Source organism: Schistocerca cancellata, chromosome 5 (assembly GCF_023864275.1).
Source record: "Schistocerca cancellata isolate TAMUIC-IGC-003103 chromosome 5, iqSchCanc2.1, whole genome shotgun sequence".
Classification (NCBI taxonomy): Eukaryota; Metazoa; Arthropoda; class Insecta; order Orthoptera; family Acrididae; genus Schistocerca; species Schistocerca cancellata.
Window position 1 is genome coordinate 776050899 of NC_064630.1, and position 20875 is coordinate 776071773.

General features: G+C 37.1%; 1 protein-coding gene across 2 annotated transcripts in view; it reads left to right on the plus strand.

The window, feature by feature from the left end:
* The window catches only part of LOC126187564 (protein bric-a-brac 2-like), a 127581-nt gene extending 122776 nt beyond the window's left edge, over positions 1-4805 (plus strand). For both annotated transcript variants that reach the window (XM_049928720.1, XM_049928721.1), the window contains one exon: positions 4566-4805. In XM_049928720.1, coding sequence (XP_049784677.1) covers positions 4566-4596 — 31 coding nt within the window. In that variant the 3' untranslated portion in view covers positions 4597-4805. The remainder of the gene's footprint in view (positions 1-4565) is intronic.
* Positions 4806-20875: the final 16070 nt, after the last annotated feature.

Below are 20875 nucleotides of genomic sequence, written 5' to 3' on the forward strand. Positions count from 1 at the left end.
TTTCAAGTTCCAAGCCCATTTTCTAGTTTTACACCGTTGCAAAGATCTTATTAATGCACAGTATTTTTCAACTGTTCGTGCATCATTCACAGCTCATGAGTATTTATACTAAGTGTATAAAAGAGAAGTGGGGGTAGTAACTGAATAAATGGAGAGAATGGGAAATCAGTCAGCTTTTTCTTTAATAATTTTGGGAGTAGTAGGGAATGAACAAACTTGGTTTAATCAATTCAGGAGGAATGGGCATGGTTCTTCAAGGTCTTTTTTAAATAATTAGTTATTTCAAGACCTCCAAGTATTGTGTTCTAACCCAAACAGAGGACTGCAATATCTGTTAAAATTAATATTTTCTTTACATTGGATTCAGTTTTGTACAATTTTGAGCATCTGTAGGGCTCTTTCAATCTATTGCAGACTCAACACCATGTTTTTCCTTTGAAGTAGGAGCCACACTCCATTGTTATTCCTCTGAGACAGCTTGGCTCAGTAGAATAGTTCATCACTGCATATTTTGTTGGTTTCCAAGCATACATATTCTGATAGGTTAGCTGTCAAAAAACAACATGTCATTTTTTGGCTATCCTTTGGGATACTGCTGTATGGAATATTAGAGCCTTTCTTTTCGTAGTTTTTTTTGTAGATTACAGAACATTTGGTCCATAAAGCTACAATTTTGTAAAAAAAATTGTTCATGTTACCACCTGGTAAATAGACTTTTTCTTCTAAATTTGGTATTTTAATTTTTAGTAATTTTCCTTTGTAGGTGTTTGTTTCTTCTTCATAATAATATTGCTGTTACGTCTCATACCAAAACCAATGGCTGCATGACAATTTAGCTAGCCTGAAAACATCAAATTTCACCACCTGGTAATGAGAATGTAATTGTCCAATTGCAACTCATTAGAAAAAAAAAATTCCATTGTCATAAACGAGCTATTTGCCATGTGCACATAAAAAGCAAAACAACAGTAAACAACGATTGAAAGAAAAGTTTAAATCTGTATTACTAAAACACTATTCAGGAACCCAGCACCAGTTGCGGTGTAAGGGCAACATAAATGCAATTTTCAATATTTCGCATAGTTATTGACTGACTGTAAAAAATTTAAAGAGCTACTATAATCGACTCAAATTTTAATGTTAAAAGTTTAACACAATAAGACATGTACTAATGTTAGAAACTGTGTATGTTCGTCTCGAGGCAGTGTAACTGATGACATGCAAACACCTAGATATCATTCATTCAGTATCTGAGAATGGAAGCTCTTACTGACTTCCAACAAAATTTACCCATAATTTCAAACATTTACTCAGTGGCACCTCCCACAAAATGATGAAATGGGAAACAAATTATTGCTTAGTACATTTTCACTGGTCGTGCAGTAAAATGGCATCATCAGGCATGACAATTTAATTTACTACTTCTTTGCTACTAACTTAATTCACAGCACAGTTTTCAGACAGTATCCACAATTCCATTGAATGTACCTGCAAAATTATATCATTGTATGACACATACTTCAGGAGTTACAATGTCGCAAACATTCAGATTTGCTTAAAGTGCCATGCAGAAAATGTGCTAGAGATAGATGACCTCAGCAGTTTGGTCCCATAGGAACTTACTAAAAACAAATCCAAGAAAATGTGCTGTGTCATATGTGACATTTCAATTAATTACTTCTTTACCATTAACTCTATTGGCAACACACTTTACAGACAGTATCTATGTACATTACTGAAAGTACCTACAAAATTATATCTTTGAATGGCACACAGCTCAGAAGACATGATGATGTAAACATTCTCTTGTATGAAAAACTAGTTTTGTTTGAAATGGGGCTCACATTCCATGCCTACATTCATACTGTGTTTCATAATGAAGTGGCAGTGTCTTACAACAATCTTTAAGCATAATTTCAAATCTTTCCCAAACTTGTCCTCTATTGTATGCATAAAGGCTTAGTAATCAGAGAAGGTGTATTATACATGGAAGTTCAGATTCTTTAAAGATTCGGGGGTTTGCTGTTTTCACACTAATGGTGCCCCCAAAAATGCTTAAGGCCAAGCACTTAAGTCTAAAAACAAAACCACAAGTACTTGCAATCTCACAAAATTTTGTACCAAACAGATGTTTACCCTCATAAATGCCTTTCATTATACAAACAATGATAACTTTGGGAATATTTGCACTACATTATTCTTATATGTTATCTTTATTAACTTTGAAAATCTTTTTTTGAGTTGTTATACCTCTATCCTCTTTCTTAACTAGTTATCTCAATTGTTTTTGGAGTTCCTGGTTGTATGTTTACCTCATTAAGCTTTAATTTATTGCAGGGTATCTTAATGCCTTTATAGAGGAGCAAAGCTTAAGATCAGACTTCCAAATGTAGGTTTATTTTGTTCCTGAAAACAGCTAAAAACAAAACTTATTCTTGGGTTCTGTGAAAATGATGCCCATGATTTGTCTCTAATGATATTTTTGTTAACAGGCCACAAAACTCACATCTTCCTTCTTATCAGCAACTTAATCACTGTACTAGATTGTTTCCGAGTCATTTAGACAGTTTGTGAATCTGTCAGTGATTCTTCTCTGACTCTATTAATAAGAATGGTAAAATTACAGGGAAATAGAATGGCTGGCTGTTAGAAACACCAAGGAGACGAAATTACTATTACTGCATATAGAAGTATACAAATAGTAATCTCTTGAAGGAAGAAACGGGGTCAGTCAGGAAGGATAGGAAAGGGTGTGGAAGGGGGGAACCTGCTGTAAGAATAAAGATAGGCAAAGATGGAAGTGAAGGTATCTCAGAGAGTACAAGGTCAAAGATATTACAGTAGGCAACACAATGGTAGATTTACTTAAGGGATAATAAAAAGGTGAGATTAAGAAGATAGTTTACAAGACAAAGAGAAACGAAAAGTGGATAGAATAATGAAATTAATAAATAGGAAGAAAAAATTAGATGGGAAAATGAGAAAATAAATTAGGAAGTAATGGAGTAAATAATGCACTCGTGTCAAAGAAAAATTGAATCAAGAAAACTAATAAATTATTAGACAGAGTTGCTGGTCAGCACTTATCGTAAGGAGGTGAAATATGTAGTACTGCCAGTAGACTTACATAAAAAAAGTGACATACTACACTGCCTTTTGGAATTAAAAGTTCAGGAATGAAAGGCATATAGGTTGGGGAAGGTTAAAAAGGAAGGGCAAGTCACTCAGATCCCAGGACAAGAGAGGGACACCTGTGGTGAGGATGAGAGTAAGCCAAATATGAAATTGTCACGTCAGAAAGGAGGGGAGGCGGGGGGGGGGGGGGGGGGCGGGAGTGCATGGTAGTTAATGTAGGCTCTACCCAAGAGGGTGGCAGAATGAATAACAGGATGCGCTGGAGAGTGCGTTCCCATTTCTGGAGTTAATGGAAACTGGTACTGGGTAGGAGAATTCAGATGGTACTTATGATATGATAGGCACTCTGGTCTTTTCAGTCATGCTGTTGAGTGTCCTCAGCAACTGGGTACCGCATGTCTCCAAGATGGACAGTAGTTAATTACTAATAGTTTGAGTCTTTATCTCACAAAGACTTTTATTGTGCAATTTCAAACAAGTGAAAATGATGTGTCAACTCCAATAGTAGACATTAGTGGCCACATAATAAATGAAAACCCCCTGTATAAAATTTCTTAGAGTACAGTTGGATAACACTTTAAAACACAGTAATGCCCACACAGCTGATTGAGAATGTCAGTTCAGTGTGTTTTCTCTTAACAGACTTTCTTGATTAATACCCTAATTACACCTCAGACTTTCTTGATTAAGACCCTAATTACACTTATTTTTTCCAGTTGTTCCCCATATTCTGCCAAGTGGAGGAACCCAGATAGTAATGTGGAGAAAACTTTACGTTTGTGCCTATTCTGTTTCCACATGGTGAATGGAACTGTTTCTTTGGTTCTTATTTGTATGTTGTTATAGCTTTATTTTACGGAGAAAATACTGGCTTATAACTCATTATCTGGAATATCCTTTCTTTGTGCTTGTGCAGCAAGGTATGCAGAGGAGCTTCAGGTGCCTGGAAAATAGGAGGTAGATTTCTGAAAGACCAAGAAATTAGGTGGGCCTTGGCTGGAGAGGTCAGTTGTAAGTTGCATTTCGTATGAAAGCAACACTTCCAGATTTGAGTCCCAGTCTGGCAACAAGAGAATTTTCACATTCATTTTCAGGGGACATCTGCATGGAAGAGTCATCTCAAATGACACATTTCAATGGCCAACTGAAAATTTTACGTAAAATAAAGTGATAAAGGACAGGCAACCACTCACCTATAGCTAACTGATGTGTTGTGCACAAAAACAAACAACAGTAAACAGAATTTACATTAGCTTTGAGCTCTTGATCTTTCTCCAGTAGAAGTCAAAACACACACACACACACACACACACACACACACACACACACACAGCTGTAGTGAGTATGACTCTGTAACTCTATTCTTTCAATTATGTCAATAATGCACCAAAAAAATGTTATTCTATACTCTGTTTTTTTTTCTGTTTTAGGCAACAGGAAGAGGGGTGTGCCAAGAAATAGATATAGAAGTCTGAGTTAACCATGAATAACAGAAGCTGTTGTCTTTTTATTAATGTCTACACAGAAAAATGTATGTGTATAGCTTTGAGGTGATGACTGAGTAAATACAAATTTTCTAATAATGTTTTGTAACACAAAAACATGTATTTTTCAGCAATGAAGATGCAGTTTTCCTTTGTCCTAATGTTTGTTACATCTGTGTCATTTTAAACAATGGAATGTAAAAACCTCTACACACAGTTTATTTCATTTATTCGTGTAGTACCCATCTCGTCATATTCATGATACAATGGATAATATAGTCACCTATTTTTTGTCATTATTCACAAGATGACATTGTATATTAAGGAAAGGTATCCCCTTATTCTCACAGCAGGTGGGAACCCTCTCAACGTAGAGTCTGAGTGACCTTCTTACTTCTTCAACTAATCCCTTTTACTTTCTTTTCTAAAAGCTATATGTAGTATTTTCTTTCATTTTTAAGTAGATGAAACACTTTTTTGTCTTCTTTTAGAAAACTTTTTTAGTTTGTGTGACATAGTTTTTGGGTTGCTGGCCCATTTTCCAGTACACGACTGATTCCAAAGATGGCATCCAAGCAAAGATAAAAACATGTCAACTTCTTAAGTCATTAATTTTGAACATAACTGTAAAAGTTATCTCTGTTGACTATTTTGGTGTAGTTACATTTATATTTCCTACCTTATGACATTTATTAGGACACCATTTAATATAACTGTGAATAAACATACACTGGAATAGAGCTAAGCGAACAGAGATGGGTATTTGTGTCATTACCTGTTTGTGAATGAAGGCACCAAGGTTCACCTTTTATGCAGAAGTTGCAACATTATCTAACAGAGGTGAGTAACTGAATTGAGTCTGCTCATTCAGTTTTCTGCTCTTAAGTGTATCTATCAATAGTTGGAATTTTGCCTCCAGAAGGTGAGCACTGACCTGCCTTTGTGTTGCTTTGTAATATTAAAGGAAAAAGGAACTATCACTTTAATATGATTTATTCATTGGCCCCAGGGAAACACAGTGACCATTTCGTAAAACTTTTCATTTTGGTATATTTTCACACATACGGTATAATTATGTGTTTCAGCTTATTACAGAATTATCTTTGAAAATGCTACATAGTAACGTATCAGTAAACAAGTTAATGTATAACATTTCCAAATGTCTAATGGAGACTTGGTAAGAAGTCCAGACTGGTGGTGATACCCAGTTGTGTGATTTGAGGCCGAAATGTATAATAATTTTTTTAACAAAATGATATTCCCTTTGTCATTTATTCATTCACAAGTTAACTCACCAGATTTTACAAGTATTAAATAATGAAATAGCACCATTTGGTATTTTCTGTGACCTATCTAAGGCACTTGACTATGTGGATCACAGTATTCTCCTAAATAAATTGAAGTTTTATGGGAGTGATGGTATAGCCACCCAATGGATAATGACGTACTTAACCAAATACTGTCTGTTATTGTGCTTCTCAATCTCAGGTGCTGTTTGGTTAGATTTGACATTATCCATTGGTTGGTCATACTGTCAATCCCATAATGTGGCCACGGCTCAAAAGGACTGGTTAAAAGTAACCAGCCAGGTAAATTATCATCCCATTAGACTTCAAGAAGAATATAATAATTCCAATCCCAAAGAAAGCAGGTGTTGACAGATGTGAAAATTACCGAACTGTCAGTTTAATAAGTCACATCTGCAAAATACTAACGCGAATTCTTTACAGACTAATGGACAAACTGGTAGAAGCCGACCTCGGGGAAGATCAGTTTGGATTCCGTAGAAATATTGGAACACATGAGGCAATACTGACCCTACGACTTATCTTAGAAGATAGATTAAGGAAAGACAAACCTACATTTCTAGCATTTGTAGACTTAGAAAAAGCTTTTGAAAATGTTAACTGGAATACTCTCTTTCAAATTCTGAAGGTGGCGGGGGTAAAATACAGAGAGCGAAAGGCAATTTACAATTTGCACAGAAATCAGATGGCAGTTATAAGAGTTGGGGGACATGAAAGGGAAGCAGTAGTTGGGAAGGGAGTGAGATAGGGTTGTAGCCTCTCCCGGATGTTATTCAGTCTGTATATTGAGCAAGCAGTAAAGGAAACAAAAGAAAAATTGGGAGTAGGTATTAAAATCCATGGAGAAATAAAAACTTTGAGGTTCGCCAGTGACATTGTAATTCTGTCAGAGACAGCAAAGGACCTGGAAGAGCAGTTGAACGGAATGGACAGTGTCTTGAAAGGAGAGTATAAGATGAACATCAACAAAAACAAAATGAGGATAATGGAATGTTGTTGAATTAAGTCAGGTGATGCTGAGGGAATTAGATTAGGAAATGAGACACTTAAAGTAGTAAAGGAGTTTTGCTACTTGGGAAGCAAAATAACTGATGATGGTTGAAGTAGAGAGGATATAAAATGTAGACTGGCAATGGCAAGGAAAGCATTTCTGAAGAAGAGAAATTTCTTAATATCGAGTGTAGATTTAAGTGTCAGGAAGTCGTTTCTGAATTTGTATGGAGTGTAGCATTGTATGGAAGTGAAATATGGATGATAAATAGTTTGGACAAGAAGAGAATAGAAGCTTTGAAAATGTGGTGCTACAGAAGAATGCTGAAGATTAGATGGGTAGATCACATAACTAATGAGGAGGTATTGGATAGAATTGGGGAGAAGAGGAGTTTGTGGCACAACTTGACTAGAAGAAGGGATCGGTTGGTAGGACATGTTCTGAGGCATCAAGGGATCACCAATTTAGTATTGGAGGGCAATGTGGAGGGTAAAAATCGTAGAGGGAGACCAAGAGATGATTACATTAAACAGATTCAGAAGGATGTAGGTTGCAGTAGGTACTGGGAGATGAATAAGCTTGCACAGGATAGAGTAGCATGGAGAGGTGCAGCAAACCAGTCTCAGGACTGAAGACCACAGCAACAACAACAGAAAATTTTACATCCTCCTCCACCAAAATGTCTGAGGTCTCATTGCCCTATCTGGAGAGATACTGATTTGGAGAACAACTGACACATTATTGTCATATGAATGAGCATATTGCTACCAGTAAAGAAAGTAGGAACTTGGATATTATCTCACCAACAGCAGAAAGAACTCCAGTAATGGATCTACCCTGTAAAATATGGAGCTGGCTGAACTGGTTTAGAGTAGGTATTGGTAGATGTCGAGACATGTTGTCCAAATGACGGCTAGAAAGCTCACCAGAGAGCAATTGCAGAGCACCGAATCAGACCACGGGGCACATCCTAAATGAGTGCCCCGGCAGATCATTCCCAGGGGGAAACATGGAGCTGCATTCTGCCTCTCCAGCAGCAGTCACTTGGCTCTCCAATCTGGGTATAACTGTTTAGGTTTTTTGCTTACTGTATTTTAATGTTTGTTTTCTTACTGCACTTTTTCAGACTAGGTATATTTCATACCAAAATGTGTACATTTTAATTGTCGTAACTGAGTATATTGTATTTCTATAACTGTTTGTTTTAATTATCATATGCTTATGTAATATCTATGTACTTAACATGCACCTGCTTGTTATGTAATATTTTGTGTGTTGTAATTTTTTGTTTCTCATACAACATCTAATCAAAAGAAAGCAGGAAGATGTGGTTAGTACTTCTACCAATATAGTCCAGGGATATCCTGACTAGGGAGAAATCATGTATGGAGTTCCCTAAAGCTCAGTCTTAGGTCTACCATTGTTCCTCATGTATGTAAACTATCTTCCTCCTAATATACAAGTGGAATTAGTTCTTCTTAGTTAGTACTGTAATCAGTCTAAGCATACATACAGAAACATAAAAAATGGCAAACAGAGTTCTTAAAAGTATAATTGACTGATCTTTTACAAATGGTCTCGCCCTCAAATTTAAAAAGACACAACAGATTTCGTTCTGCACATCTGGTGCTACTACACCAATGATTAGTATAACAGATGCTCAAGAAGTAATAAATAGAGTGTAAACTCCAAAATTCTTAGGTGTCCATATTGATGAGAATTTAAATTGGGAAAAGCATTGTCTGGAACTCTGAAAAAAGCTTAGTTCAGCACATTTTACACTTAGAATCATTGCAAATATTTGGGAGAGAAAAATCAGTAAGCTGGCATATTTTGCACATTTTCATTCAAAAATGTCAATAATGTTCTTTAAGAAAGAATATCTTCATAAACATGTTGTATAATATGTGGTGCTCACCTTGTAGACATCTAGTTCCTTTCAGAGTATGCTGATGCGATGGTTCCATACTTAACTATCATATACAACTGCTCGCTTGATGAAAGATCTGTACCCCACAGGCTGGAAAGTTGCACCAGTCACACCAATATTCGAGAAAGGTAATAGGAGTAATCCACTAAATTACACAACCATATCATTAACGTCAAGATGCAGCTGGATTTTGGATATATTGTGTTTGAAAGTTGTGAATTACCTCAAAGAGAATGACGCACAGTCAACATAGATTTAGAAAACATCATTCTTGTGAAACATAACTAGCTCTTTACTCATACAAAGTGCTGAGTGCTATCAACAAGGGATTTCAAATTGATTCCATATTTGTAGATTTCCAGAAGGCTTTTGACACCACACCTTACAAGTGGCTTGTAATCAAATTGCATGCTTGTGGAATATCATCTCAGTTATGCAGTTGGATTCATGATTTCCTGTGAAAGAGATCACTGTATATAGTAATTGATGGAAAGTCGTAGAGTTGTTCCTTATCTATATAAACAATTTAGGAAACAATCTGAGCAATCATCGTAGATAAGATATCTGTATGGTGCGAAAATTGGCAATTCATCCTAAACAACGAAAAATGTGATGTCATCCACATGAGTGCTAAAAGGAATCAATTAAACTGTGGCTATATGATAAATCAATCGAATCTAAAGACCATAAATGCGCCTAAATGCTTAGGAATTAAATTACAAACAACTTTTGGAAAGAACACAAAGAAAATGTTGTGGGGAAAATGAACCAAAGACTGCATTTGTTGGCAGAACAGTTAGAATATGCAAGAGGTCTGTTAATGAGACTGCCTACACTACGCTTGTTCATCCTCCTTTGGAATACTGCTGCACGGTGTGGGATCCTTACCAGATAGGATTAACAGAGTACATTGAGAAAGTTCTAAGATGGACAGCATGTTTTGTATTATCTGGAAATAGGGGGAGAGTGCCGCATACATGATACATGATATGCAGTGGACATCTCTAAAACAGAGGTGTTTTGCGTTGGGATTGGATCTTCTCATGAAATTTCAATCAACAACTTTTTCCTCTGGATGTAGAAATATTTTGTTGATGTTGACCTACATAAGGAGAAATGATCATCATAATAAAATAACGGAAGTCAGAGCTCGCATGGAAAGATATAGGTGTCAGTTTTTTCCTGCATGCTATTCAAGAATGGAATAACGGAGAATTATTGTGAAGGTGGTTTGGTGAACTGTCTGCCTGGTACCCTGACTACTGCTTCACAGTATGTTTATTCCCTCATGAAATTTGTTGTATTAAGTCTGTTCAAAAAATTCCAGAACTTAGTCCACAAAATTTTTCTACTTTTACCTTTCACTTATTTTACTTGGTCTCCTTCAAAATATTTTTCTCCGCAATTGATACACCACTCCCAATGCTGTTTCCACTCCCAGATTTTCTTGCTGGCTTCGCAACATGTCCTGATAGTACCATCGATTAACAGTGTGTCCTTGTGGCATGAAATCATGATGAACTAATCCTTCAAAGTCAAAGAAAGCATAGCTTTGACATTTAACTGGACCTGATGAGCTTTTTTTGGTTTTGGAGAATTTTTCACGACCCATTGTGAAAATTATACTTTGGTCTCAAGATCATAGCCAACCAAGATCATAGCCATTGACCCAATCTCACCACCAGTTTGATTCTCTGAAGAAACATGTCCTTCTCATGTGCAAAATCCAAAAGCTCTTCACACATTGCCCGCAAGGTCATTCTGGTCTTGACAAACTTGGTGACAACATGGTGCATTCCAAGATGCTGTGTCAGGATTTTATGACATGATCCATCTGAAATGTTAGATTCTTCTGCAATCTCTCAGACGATCAGTCTTCGATTGGCAGGCACAATTTCATTGATGTTCACTACATGTGCATTGTCAGTGGATGTCAATGGGTGTTGTGAAAGAGTCATCTTTAACTTCTGTCTGGCCATGTTTAAACTGTGTGAACTGTTTGTAACACCAAGCACAGCTTAAGCACTCATCAGCGTAGTCTTCCTGCATCATTTGGTGGGTCTCTGTAAAGGTTTGCTTGAGTTTCACACAAAATTCTGTGCAGACGCATTTCTCCTCTGACTATGCCATCTCAAAATTCGCAAATTGTGCCACACAACGTTCTACTCTCAATACGGCATTGAACAATGACTAACAGACAGACAACAGTGAAACTTCCAGCGGTTACAGATTAAACGTAGGCATGTACGTGGATGCCAACTGTACTTTGCTCCAACACACCATTGGCACGAAATTATGAATGTTCCAGAATTTTTTGAACTGGCCTTGTAAATAATCCACTACAATTCAGAAGGAAATATGATGTTCATAATTACGACACCAGAAGGAAAAATGACATTCATTGCTACACATTAAGGTTGTCTTTAGCATAAAAACAGGTACACAATGCTGCAAAAAAATTTTTGGTCAGTGAGATAAAATGTCTGACAGACAGCATAGTAAAATTTGAAAACAAACTAGGAAGTTTCTCCCCCTGCTCTGCAAAATTATTTCTCTTAATGTGTAAAAGTACTGGGTAGTGAATTACTAACTCTGTATATCTTCTTTCTTTTTGTAATTAAAAAGCTTAGAAATGTGGAGATCAGTTTGTAATGTGAATGTAAAATGACTCATTCCACATCATTATGATCTATCGTACAAAATGATCCATGGAACATGTACCTATCTAACTAACATACTGGACCTCTTCCAGTGTATATGCATCATAATGGTGAAATATAACGTTTCACATGTGAGATAGTCAACATGTTTTCTAAGATGACTTCTTTTATTACCTTTCACTTCCCACTTGGAATTTCAGATAAATAAGAGACAATCAATTAAGCACTGTCATTTCTCTGAACATACTGTAGTCTTCTTTCATGCCATGTTGAGTTGTATTCTACACTTTTATAAGATAAAAATATTTGTGGAAGAGCCAGTATGATCGCTAAAGAGTCTACCTCTAAATATAACTGTAATCACTTCTGATGTGTGTGGCTCCCCTGTGTCAGCATGAACTATACACAAAAGGAATTTAGCTTGAAACAGTATTTTAGTTACCAATACAAATTATTGACTAGTGTATTTCAGATGTGGTGCAGTTTCTGCTGGCCCAAGGAAACAAAGATCAGTTCTTATAACTTAAGTTTATTTGAAATTGTTACACATTTGTGGTTTAATGTGTTGGTACTGGAATGTCGTTGAACATAAAAGTATGTAAGCATAAAATCTTTCATAAAAATTCTGACAATGTGTAAAGTTGATTAATAGTTAGAACCTCTCAAAGTGTTATGAGAAGCATTGGGACTTCATACTTTTCTAAAAAGTTCCTCTACTTTTGCTTCAGATTCGATACATGGTATATTCACTCAAACATGGAGAAGATTATATGATATGTCTTTTTGAGGGAGTGTTTGAGACACTTTATATGCGAAACAACTGTTTCTGAAGTCTTAGAAATGATGAGTATAGACAGTTTCTTAAAGATTTGGAAAGAGAAAAACAAGTCATATGGGGCCAGATATAGAATCTGAGCTGCACGTGTCTAGTCTGGAAATTCTGAAAGAAATCCTATGTTTGGATCACCATGTAAGCCAACATAATATTGTAATGGAGCAAGATTCTCTACAGGCTCACCTTTGGGCACTTTTTGGTTCTTTTCCCACCAATCTGCAGTCATCATCCAACATGATATGTCTTTTTGAGGGAGTGTTTAGAGACACTTTATATGCAAAAACAACTGTTTCTGAAGTCTTAGGAGTGATGAGTATAGAAAGTTCCTTAAAGATTTGGAAAGAGAAAAACAAGTCATATGGGGCCAGATCTGGAATCTGAGCTGCATGTGTCTAGTTTGGAAATTCTGAAAGAAATTCTATGTTTAGATCACCACGTAAGCAAACATAATATTGTGATGGAGCAAGATTCTCTACAGGCTCATCTTTGGCCACTTTTTGGTTCTTTTCCCACCAATCTGCAGTCATCATCCAACTTTTTTCAAATGTTGTTGTACCAATTGCAACACCCCTTCTGCATCCTAATTCTTTTATGATATTTCAGGTAGTTGTCTTTTGCACAATACTTGACTCACTTAAAAATATAAACTTGTTGTTACATATATTCAAATTAAATTAATCAAATCCCCCTGATCAGTGACAATCTAACTAAAAACTAAAATCAGACAATGGAAAGGATACATTGCTGCTCCCGCCAGGGTTTCGACTACTCATAATGCCCTGAAATGCCTACCTACTATCCTCCCCACTCCTCCCACAGTGGTATTCTGCTGCTCACTGAACCTACACAATATCCTCTTCCATCCCTATACAACCCTTGGTCCCAACCCCTTGCCTCATGGCTCATATTCCTGTAATAGATGAAGTCAAGACCTGTCCCATACATCAACCCATCACCACTCCTCCAATCCATTTACGAGCATAACTTATCCCATCAGAGACAGGGCTACCTGTGAAACCAGTCATGTGATCTACAAGCTAAGCTGCCATGACAGTGCCGCATTCTACGTGGGCATGACAGTGAACAAGCTGTCTGTCCACATGAATGGACACTGACAAACTGGCCAAGAAACAGCTGGACCACCCCATTGCTGAGCACACCACCCAACAAGATGTTCCTCATTTCAATGACGGTTTCACAGCCTCTGCGATCTGCATCCTTCCCACCAACACCAGCTTTTCTGAATTGTGCAGGTGTGAACTTTCCCTGAAATATCCCACATTTCTCTCCCCCCCCCCCCCCCTCCCCCCTTCTGGCCTCAACCTTTGTTAGTCAACGGCCTTACCCATCTAGCCTCTTTCATGTTCCCAGTCCAGCATTACACAGCCCTCTATTCCACTAATGCACCCAGTCTTTTTACTTCTCTCCTATTTCTTTACCCCCCTTCCCCTGCCCTCCATCTAACCTTGTGACTTCACCTAGCCGTCCTACCCTCTCTTTACCTCGTCCCTGCTCACTCTGACAAGCAGAACTACCATCCCCCACCCCTCCCCTGCTACCCTCCCCCTCCCCACTCCAGCCTAATCCTTACCCCCACCACACAGTTGCCTTTCCCATCACAAGCTGCTGCTCGCACTCTATTTTCAGTCTTGCTCATGCGTGTGTAAGTTGTGTTTGTGTGTGAGTTGTGTTTACTTGAGTGTGTGTGTGTGTGTGTGTGTGTGTGTGTGTGTGTGTGTGTGTGTGTGTGTGTGTTTTTGTTTGTTTGTTTGTTTGTGTTTGTTTGTTTGTTTGTCTATTTCCTTGTTGGCTGAAAGCTCACTTTCTGATAGTCATTTTGTTGTGCATATCAGTGACTTAGCATCTACGCTATGTAGTGAGAAACCTATTCTTTTCATAATATTGTTACATTTCATCCTGGATTTTCCATTGTTTGATTTTTGCCTTTTAGTTTTCTTATCTCTGGCGGATTCTGACTTTTCTGCTCCTCAAATCTAGTTATGAAGGTGAAGATGAGCCTCCAGAGATATGGACCAGTCAAGTTATATGTTAACAAGCACAAGCAGCCACTACAGGCAACTTCTATAAAGTACACTACCAACAAATTGCGATTAGTGCTAATGAACTCACACTGGTAATTATAGGAATGACTTCTATGTTATTTTTTATGTCTGTAGGCATATTACCACCAAAATATATAAGTTCATACATTTGCTAATCACTTTTTTCTCAATAAGAAGCCAATTAGTAAAACTTCCAATATTTTTATCCACATCATAAACACAGTGTCTAAGTTACAAGGGTTGTGAACTTTCTAAACTGAAACTGAGGTTTAAAACAAATGACACAGTTATTTCATAAAATGGCACCAATATCTTGAGTTTTACATCCCCTTAAAGTGCATCATTTTCTTCGAGGCCGCAGTACACTAGTGTGCATCATTTTCTTCGAGGCCACAGTACCCTAGTGGATTGTGACTGATAGTGTAATAGGGTACTCTCTGCCCCCATAGCCTAATTGCCTGCAGTAGCTGCACCTCACTAATCAGGTTTTATTGTATCTTAAACAGAATAAAATATTTAAGTACGTTATTATAACAAAGGCTTATTCATTCGTATTTAAAAAATAAAAAGAGAAAGAAAAGAAAATAAATTTGTATATGTGCGTAAGACAAAATGATCATTTCACATGTATGGAATTACAAATTTGAAATTTACTCACATGATGTGTGCTGTAATACCATTTACTATGTACAAAAATTAAAACACTTTCACAATAGAACATAAACAATTTGGAACATAATTACAGAATATATAAACAGTTATACAACTGTGACTGAATAACCTGAAATTAGCATTGGCAGAAATGATAACACACAAAAATTATTGACAACCAAATTAAATGATTACTTCTTCTTGGATTTACTTTGGCGGGCACTGCACGAAACATGAGCAGATATTAATTTCAAAACAAGTCATTACAGAGATCACAAAATTCAGAAGATCAGTAAAAAGTGCATTTCTTCTGACTATGGTGGTGTTTATGGACAGTATTAAAATCTTGTGCTACCTTGGCAGATCAAACAGTTTGATATCTTTGTAATCAATTAATGACCCAGAACATGTATTCTCAATTAAATATCCCATTGTGATACCCATCTATAAAACAGGACATAATGACACCACCTCTAAACCTCTAATTACAGACAGATTTCATACCTTCCTATCTTTACACAAGCTTTTGAGAAACGGGCATATCATGAAATAAGGACTTTTTTTTTTACTGATGCCAAGGGTGCGTTATGCAGCATTCGTTGTGAAAGGGCTGATACATTCTAATATGGTAAGTCGGGGTAATGTGTTTGAACTTATATAAATCCATGCATAGTTTGTTACATTTTAGTCAAAACCTGGCACAGAGGGTTTATGTTTAAGATTCTCAACCTTTCTACAAGTTATTTGTTTTAAGATAAAACTACGTTGGTCTTCTATCTTTGGCAGTCGTGGTCTCAGTTAGACATGTGCAATGTTTCCCACCATGTTGATTTGTAGCGCATTATCTAGTCCTAATTAGTTTCACATGAGCTCCCGAGACCCACCGCACAGCGTCCATGGAGACGAGGCGCATGCCAGAGCTTAAGTCAAGTCTTGGTGTTAACTTAATACGTATGTATCGCATTTTTAAAATGTGACTATGCCTATTCCAACTAGCTCTGCAGATGATGAAGAAATTGATGAAATGTATGATGAGATAAAAGAAATTATTCAGGTAGTGAAGGGAGACAAAAATTTAATAGTCATGGGGACTGGAATTCGACAGTAGGAAAAGGGAGAGAAGGAAACATAGTAGGTGGATATGGATTGGGGGTAAGAAATGAAAGAGGAAGCCGTCTGGTGGAATTTTGCACAGAGCATAACTTAATCATAGCTAATACTTGGTTCAAGAATCATAAAAGAAGGTTGTATACATGGAAGAATTCTGGAGATACTAGAAGGTATCGGGTAGATTATATAATGGTAAAACAAAGATTTAGGAACCAGGTTTTAAATTGTAAGACATTTCCAGGGGCAGATGTGGACTCTGACCACAATCTATTGGTTATGAACTGTAGATTAAAACTGAAGAAACTGCAAAAAGGTGGGAATTTAAGGAGATGGGACCTGGATAAACTGACTAAACCAGAGGCTGTACAGAGTTTCAGGGAGAGCATAAGGGAACAATTGACAGGAATGGGGGAAAGAAATACAGTATAAGAAGAATGGGTAGCTCTGAGGGATGAAGTAGTGAACGCAGCAGAGGATCAAGTAGGTAAAAGACGAGGGCTAGTAGAAATCCTTGGATAACAGAAGAAATATTGAATTTAATTGAAGAAAGGAGAAAATATAAAAATGCAGTAAATGAAGAAGGCAAAAAGGAATACAAACGTCTCAAAAATGAGATAGACAGGAAGTGCAAAATAGCTAAGCAGGGATAGCTAGAGGACAAATGTAAGGATGTAGAGGCTTATCTCACTAGAGGTAAGATAGATACTGCCAACAGGAAAATTAAAGAGACCTTTGGAGATAAGAGAACCACTTGTATGAACATCAAGAGCATAGATGGAAACCCAGTTCTAAGAAAAGAAGGGAAAGCAGAAAGGTGGAAGGAGTATATAGAGGGTCTATACAAGAGTGATGTACTTGAGGACAATATTATGGAGATGGAAGAGGATGTAGATGAAGATGAAATGGGAGATATGTTACTGCGTGAAGAGTTTGACAGATCACTGAAAGACCCGAGTCGAAACAAGGCCCCTGGAGTATACAACATTCCACTGGAACTTCTGACGGCCTTGGGAGAGCCAGTCCTTACAAAACTCTACTATCGGGTGAGCAAGATATATGAGACAGGTGAAATACCCTCAGACTTCAAGAAGAATATAATAATTCCAATCCCAAAGAAAGCACGTGTTGACAGATGTGAAAATTACCGAAGTATCAGTTTAATAAGTCACAGCTGCAAAATACTAACGTGAGTTCTTTACTGACGAATGGAAAAACTGGTAGAAGCTGACCACAGGGAAGATCAGTTTGGATTCCGTAGAAATGTTGGAACACGTGAGGCAATACTGACCTTACGACTTATCTTAGAAGAAAGATTAAGGAAAGGTAAACCTACGTTTCTAGCATCTGTAGACTTAGAGAAAGCTTTTGACAATGTTGACTGGAATACTCTCTTTCAAATTCTAAAGGTGGCATGGGTAAAATACAGGGAGCGAAAGGCAATTTACAATTTGTACAGAAACCAGATGGCAGTTAGAATGAGGGGCATGAAATGGAAGCAGCGGTTGGGAAGGGAGTGAGACAGGGTTGTAGCCTCTCGCCCAATGTTATTCAATCTGTATATTGAGCAAGCAGTAAAGGAAACAAAAGAAAAATTCGGAGTTGGAATTAAAATCCACGAAGAAGAAATAAATACTTTGAGGTTCGCCAATGACATTGTAATTCTGTCAGAGACAGCAAAGGATCCGGAAGAGCATCTGAACAGAACGGACAGTGTCTTGAAAGGAGGATATAAAATGAACATCAACAAAACAAAGTGAGGGTAATGAAATGTAGTCAAATTAAATTGGGTGATGCTGAGGGAATTAGATTAGGAAATGAGACGCTTAAAGTAGTAAATGAGTTTTGCTATTTGGGGAACACAATAACTGATGATGGTCGAAGTAGGGAGGATATAAAATGTAGACTGGCAATGGCAAGGAAAGCTTTCTGAAGAAGAGAAATTTGTTATCATTGAGTATAAATTTAAGTGTCAGGAAGTCGTTTCTGAAAGTATTTGTATGGAGTGTAGCCATGTATGGAAGTGAAACATGGATGATAAATAGTTTGGACAAGAAGAGAATAGAAGCTTTCGAAATGTGGTGCTACAGAAGAATGCTGAAGATTAGATGGGTTGATCACATTACTAATGAGGAGGTACTGAATAGAATTGGGGAGAAGAGAAAATTGTGACACAACTTGACTAGAAGAAGGGATCGGTTGGTAGGACATATACTGATGCATCAAGGGATCACCAATGTAGTGTTGGAGGGCAGTGTGGAGGGTAAAAATGGTAGAGGGAGACCAAGAGATGAATACACTAAACAGATTCAGAAGGATGTAGGTTGCAATAGGTACTGGGAGATGAAGAAGCTTGCGCAGGATAGAGTAGCATGGAGAGCTGCATCAAACAGAACCAACACCTGAAGTATCAGAAACAGCTACACCATCATCATCATCATTATTATCATCATCATCAACAGCAACAACAACAACAACAACAGAAATGACAGCATCAATGACACTGGGAGCTATACCAGCAGCAGCAGCAAGCAACTCACCATATCCCAGTATACGACCTACAAGGTGCAGAAAACCTGTCCTTCTGGAGGATTTTTGGTACCTCGCCAGGGCAAGGTATGGAGTATGACACAACAAAATGTAAAGACAAATGTAACCAGTTCTCATCCTCATCACCTGCAGATTCTAAGCTTAAACATTCAGTGTCTTAGAAATAAATCATTAGAACTTGAGGTAGCTATGAACAGTGCAAATATTGACTGCATGTGCTTTGTGGAGCATTGGTGCAGAAGTTTTGAACTAAGTAGCATTAATGTTCATCCGTTTAAGTTGGCAAGCCAATATTGTAGAAAAAATGCCAAAAATGGAGGTGTATGTATATTTACCAAACCAAGTATCAGCTATAAAAGAAGGTGTGAAGCTGAATCATTGAGTGGGGAAAATCATTTTGAAGCTGCAGCTGTGCAGTTGATTGAAATACAGGGAAAAGTCATAGTCATAGCAATATACAGACCACCTACTGGTGATGCAGACATATTCTTTAACCAATTAGAAATATTTCTTAACACTGTGTTCACCGATAGAGCCACTGTAGTTGTGTGTGGGGACTTCAGTATTAACCTTATGAGTGAAAGTAGGCTAAAAGACCAGTTCCTAAATCTGTCATGTAGTTTCAACCTGCTTTCACACACACACACACACACACACACACACACACACACACAAGAATAACAAATAATACAGTCAGTCTTATTGATAATATATTTTCAAATGTAGGACACACAGAAGTTGAAGTAACAAATACTGATTTGGGATTATCAGACCACAATGCTCTTGTCCTTAAAATCTCTTCAAGGCCACTGAAAGAGAAAAAAAACACACTTCTTGTATAAAAGATATTTTTCTACAGAGAACTGTGTAGAATTCATAAACATGCTATCTAATGAGGCTTGGGCAGAAGTACTATCCCTAACAAATACAAATGATGCATATAACACATTTTATTCCATTTTCATGGGATATTTTGAAATTTGTTTTCCAAAAAAGCTGTCAAAAATTAGGTCACATGGCAATACAAAGCCAATTTCTTGGATCACAGCTGGCATCAAAACTTCCTGTGGAACTCTAAAGAGACTAATTTCTAAAATGAAAACATCCACAGACCCACAATTCATAGAATATGTCAGGAATTACAAATGGGTATATAGAAAAGTAATTGCTAAAGCAAAATTCATGAGTAATGATAGTTTTATAAGACAGTCTGAAAACAAATCAAAAGCCATATGGGGTATTGTGAAGACTGAAACGGGGAAGAGTTGTGAAAACCAGGACATAAGCCTCAAAAATTTTAAAAGTGTCAATATTAAAAAACAAGATTTGCCAAATTATATTAACAATTATTTCATAAATGCAACAACTTCATTAAGCTTAAAATTTTCAAACGAAGAAAAACCTGAATATCCAAAAACAGCTTGTAGGATGAGGGTAGAGCCAACAAATGAGGGTGAAGTGTCGAAAGTGATACAAAGCTTGAAACCCAAAATGTCGGCTGGCATAGATGGGGTGCCTGTGTCAATCATAACAAGGACAGCACCGCAAATCGCAAAGCCCTTTGCACACATAGCCAATTTATCATTCAGTGAAGGAGCTTTTCCAGAAAGGCTGAAAATTTCAAAAGTGAAGCCATTATTTAAAAACAGTGACAAGTATAAGGTAGAAAACTATTGCCCTATATCTCTCCTCCCAGCATTTTCAAAAATATTAGAAAAACTGATGAAGCACCGAATCAACACATATCTAAATGACCATAATTTACTTAACAGAAATCAGCATGGCTTCCAAGCACGTAAAAATACCAAAACAGCAGTAATGTGCTACACTGAACAAATAAAAATCTAGGAAAAGTTTATAGTGTAGTAGGAGTAAATTTAGACCTCTCCAAAGCTTTTGACACTGTGAACCAGGACATTCTCTTAGAAAAATTGGAATCGTTGGGTATACATGGGATAGGAAAAAAATGGTTTGAATCATACCTAAAAAACAGAACACAGGTTGTAGGACTGACATCAACTTACTCCAACCACAAAATAAATTCAGTATCAGAGGCAAAAAATATGTAGAAATAGGAGTACCACAAGGCAGCATCCTAGCGCCCATATTGTTTCTTGTCTATATAAATGATTTTCACACCTCAGATGATGCAGCCAAAGCAA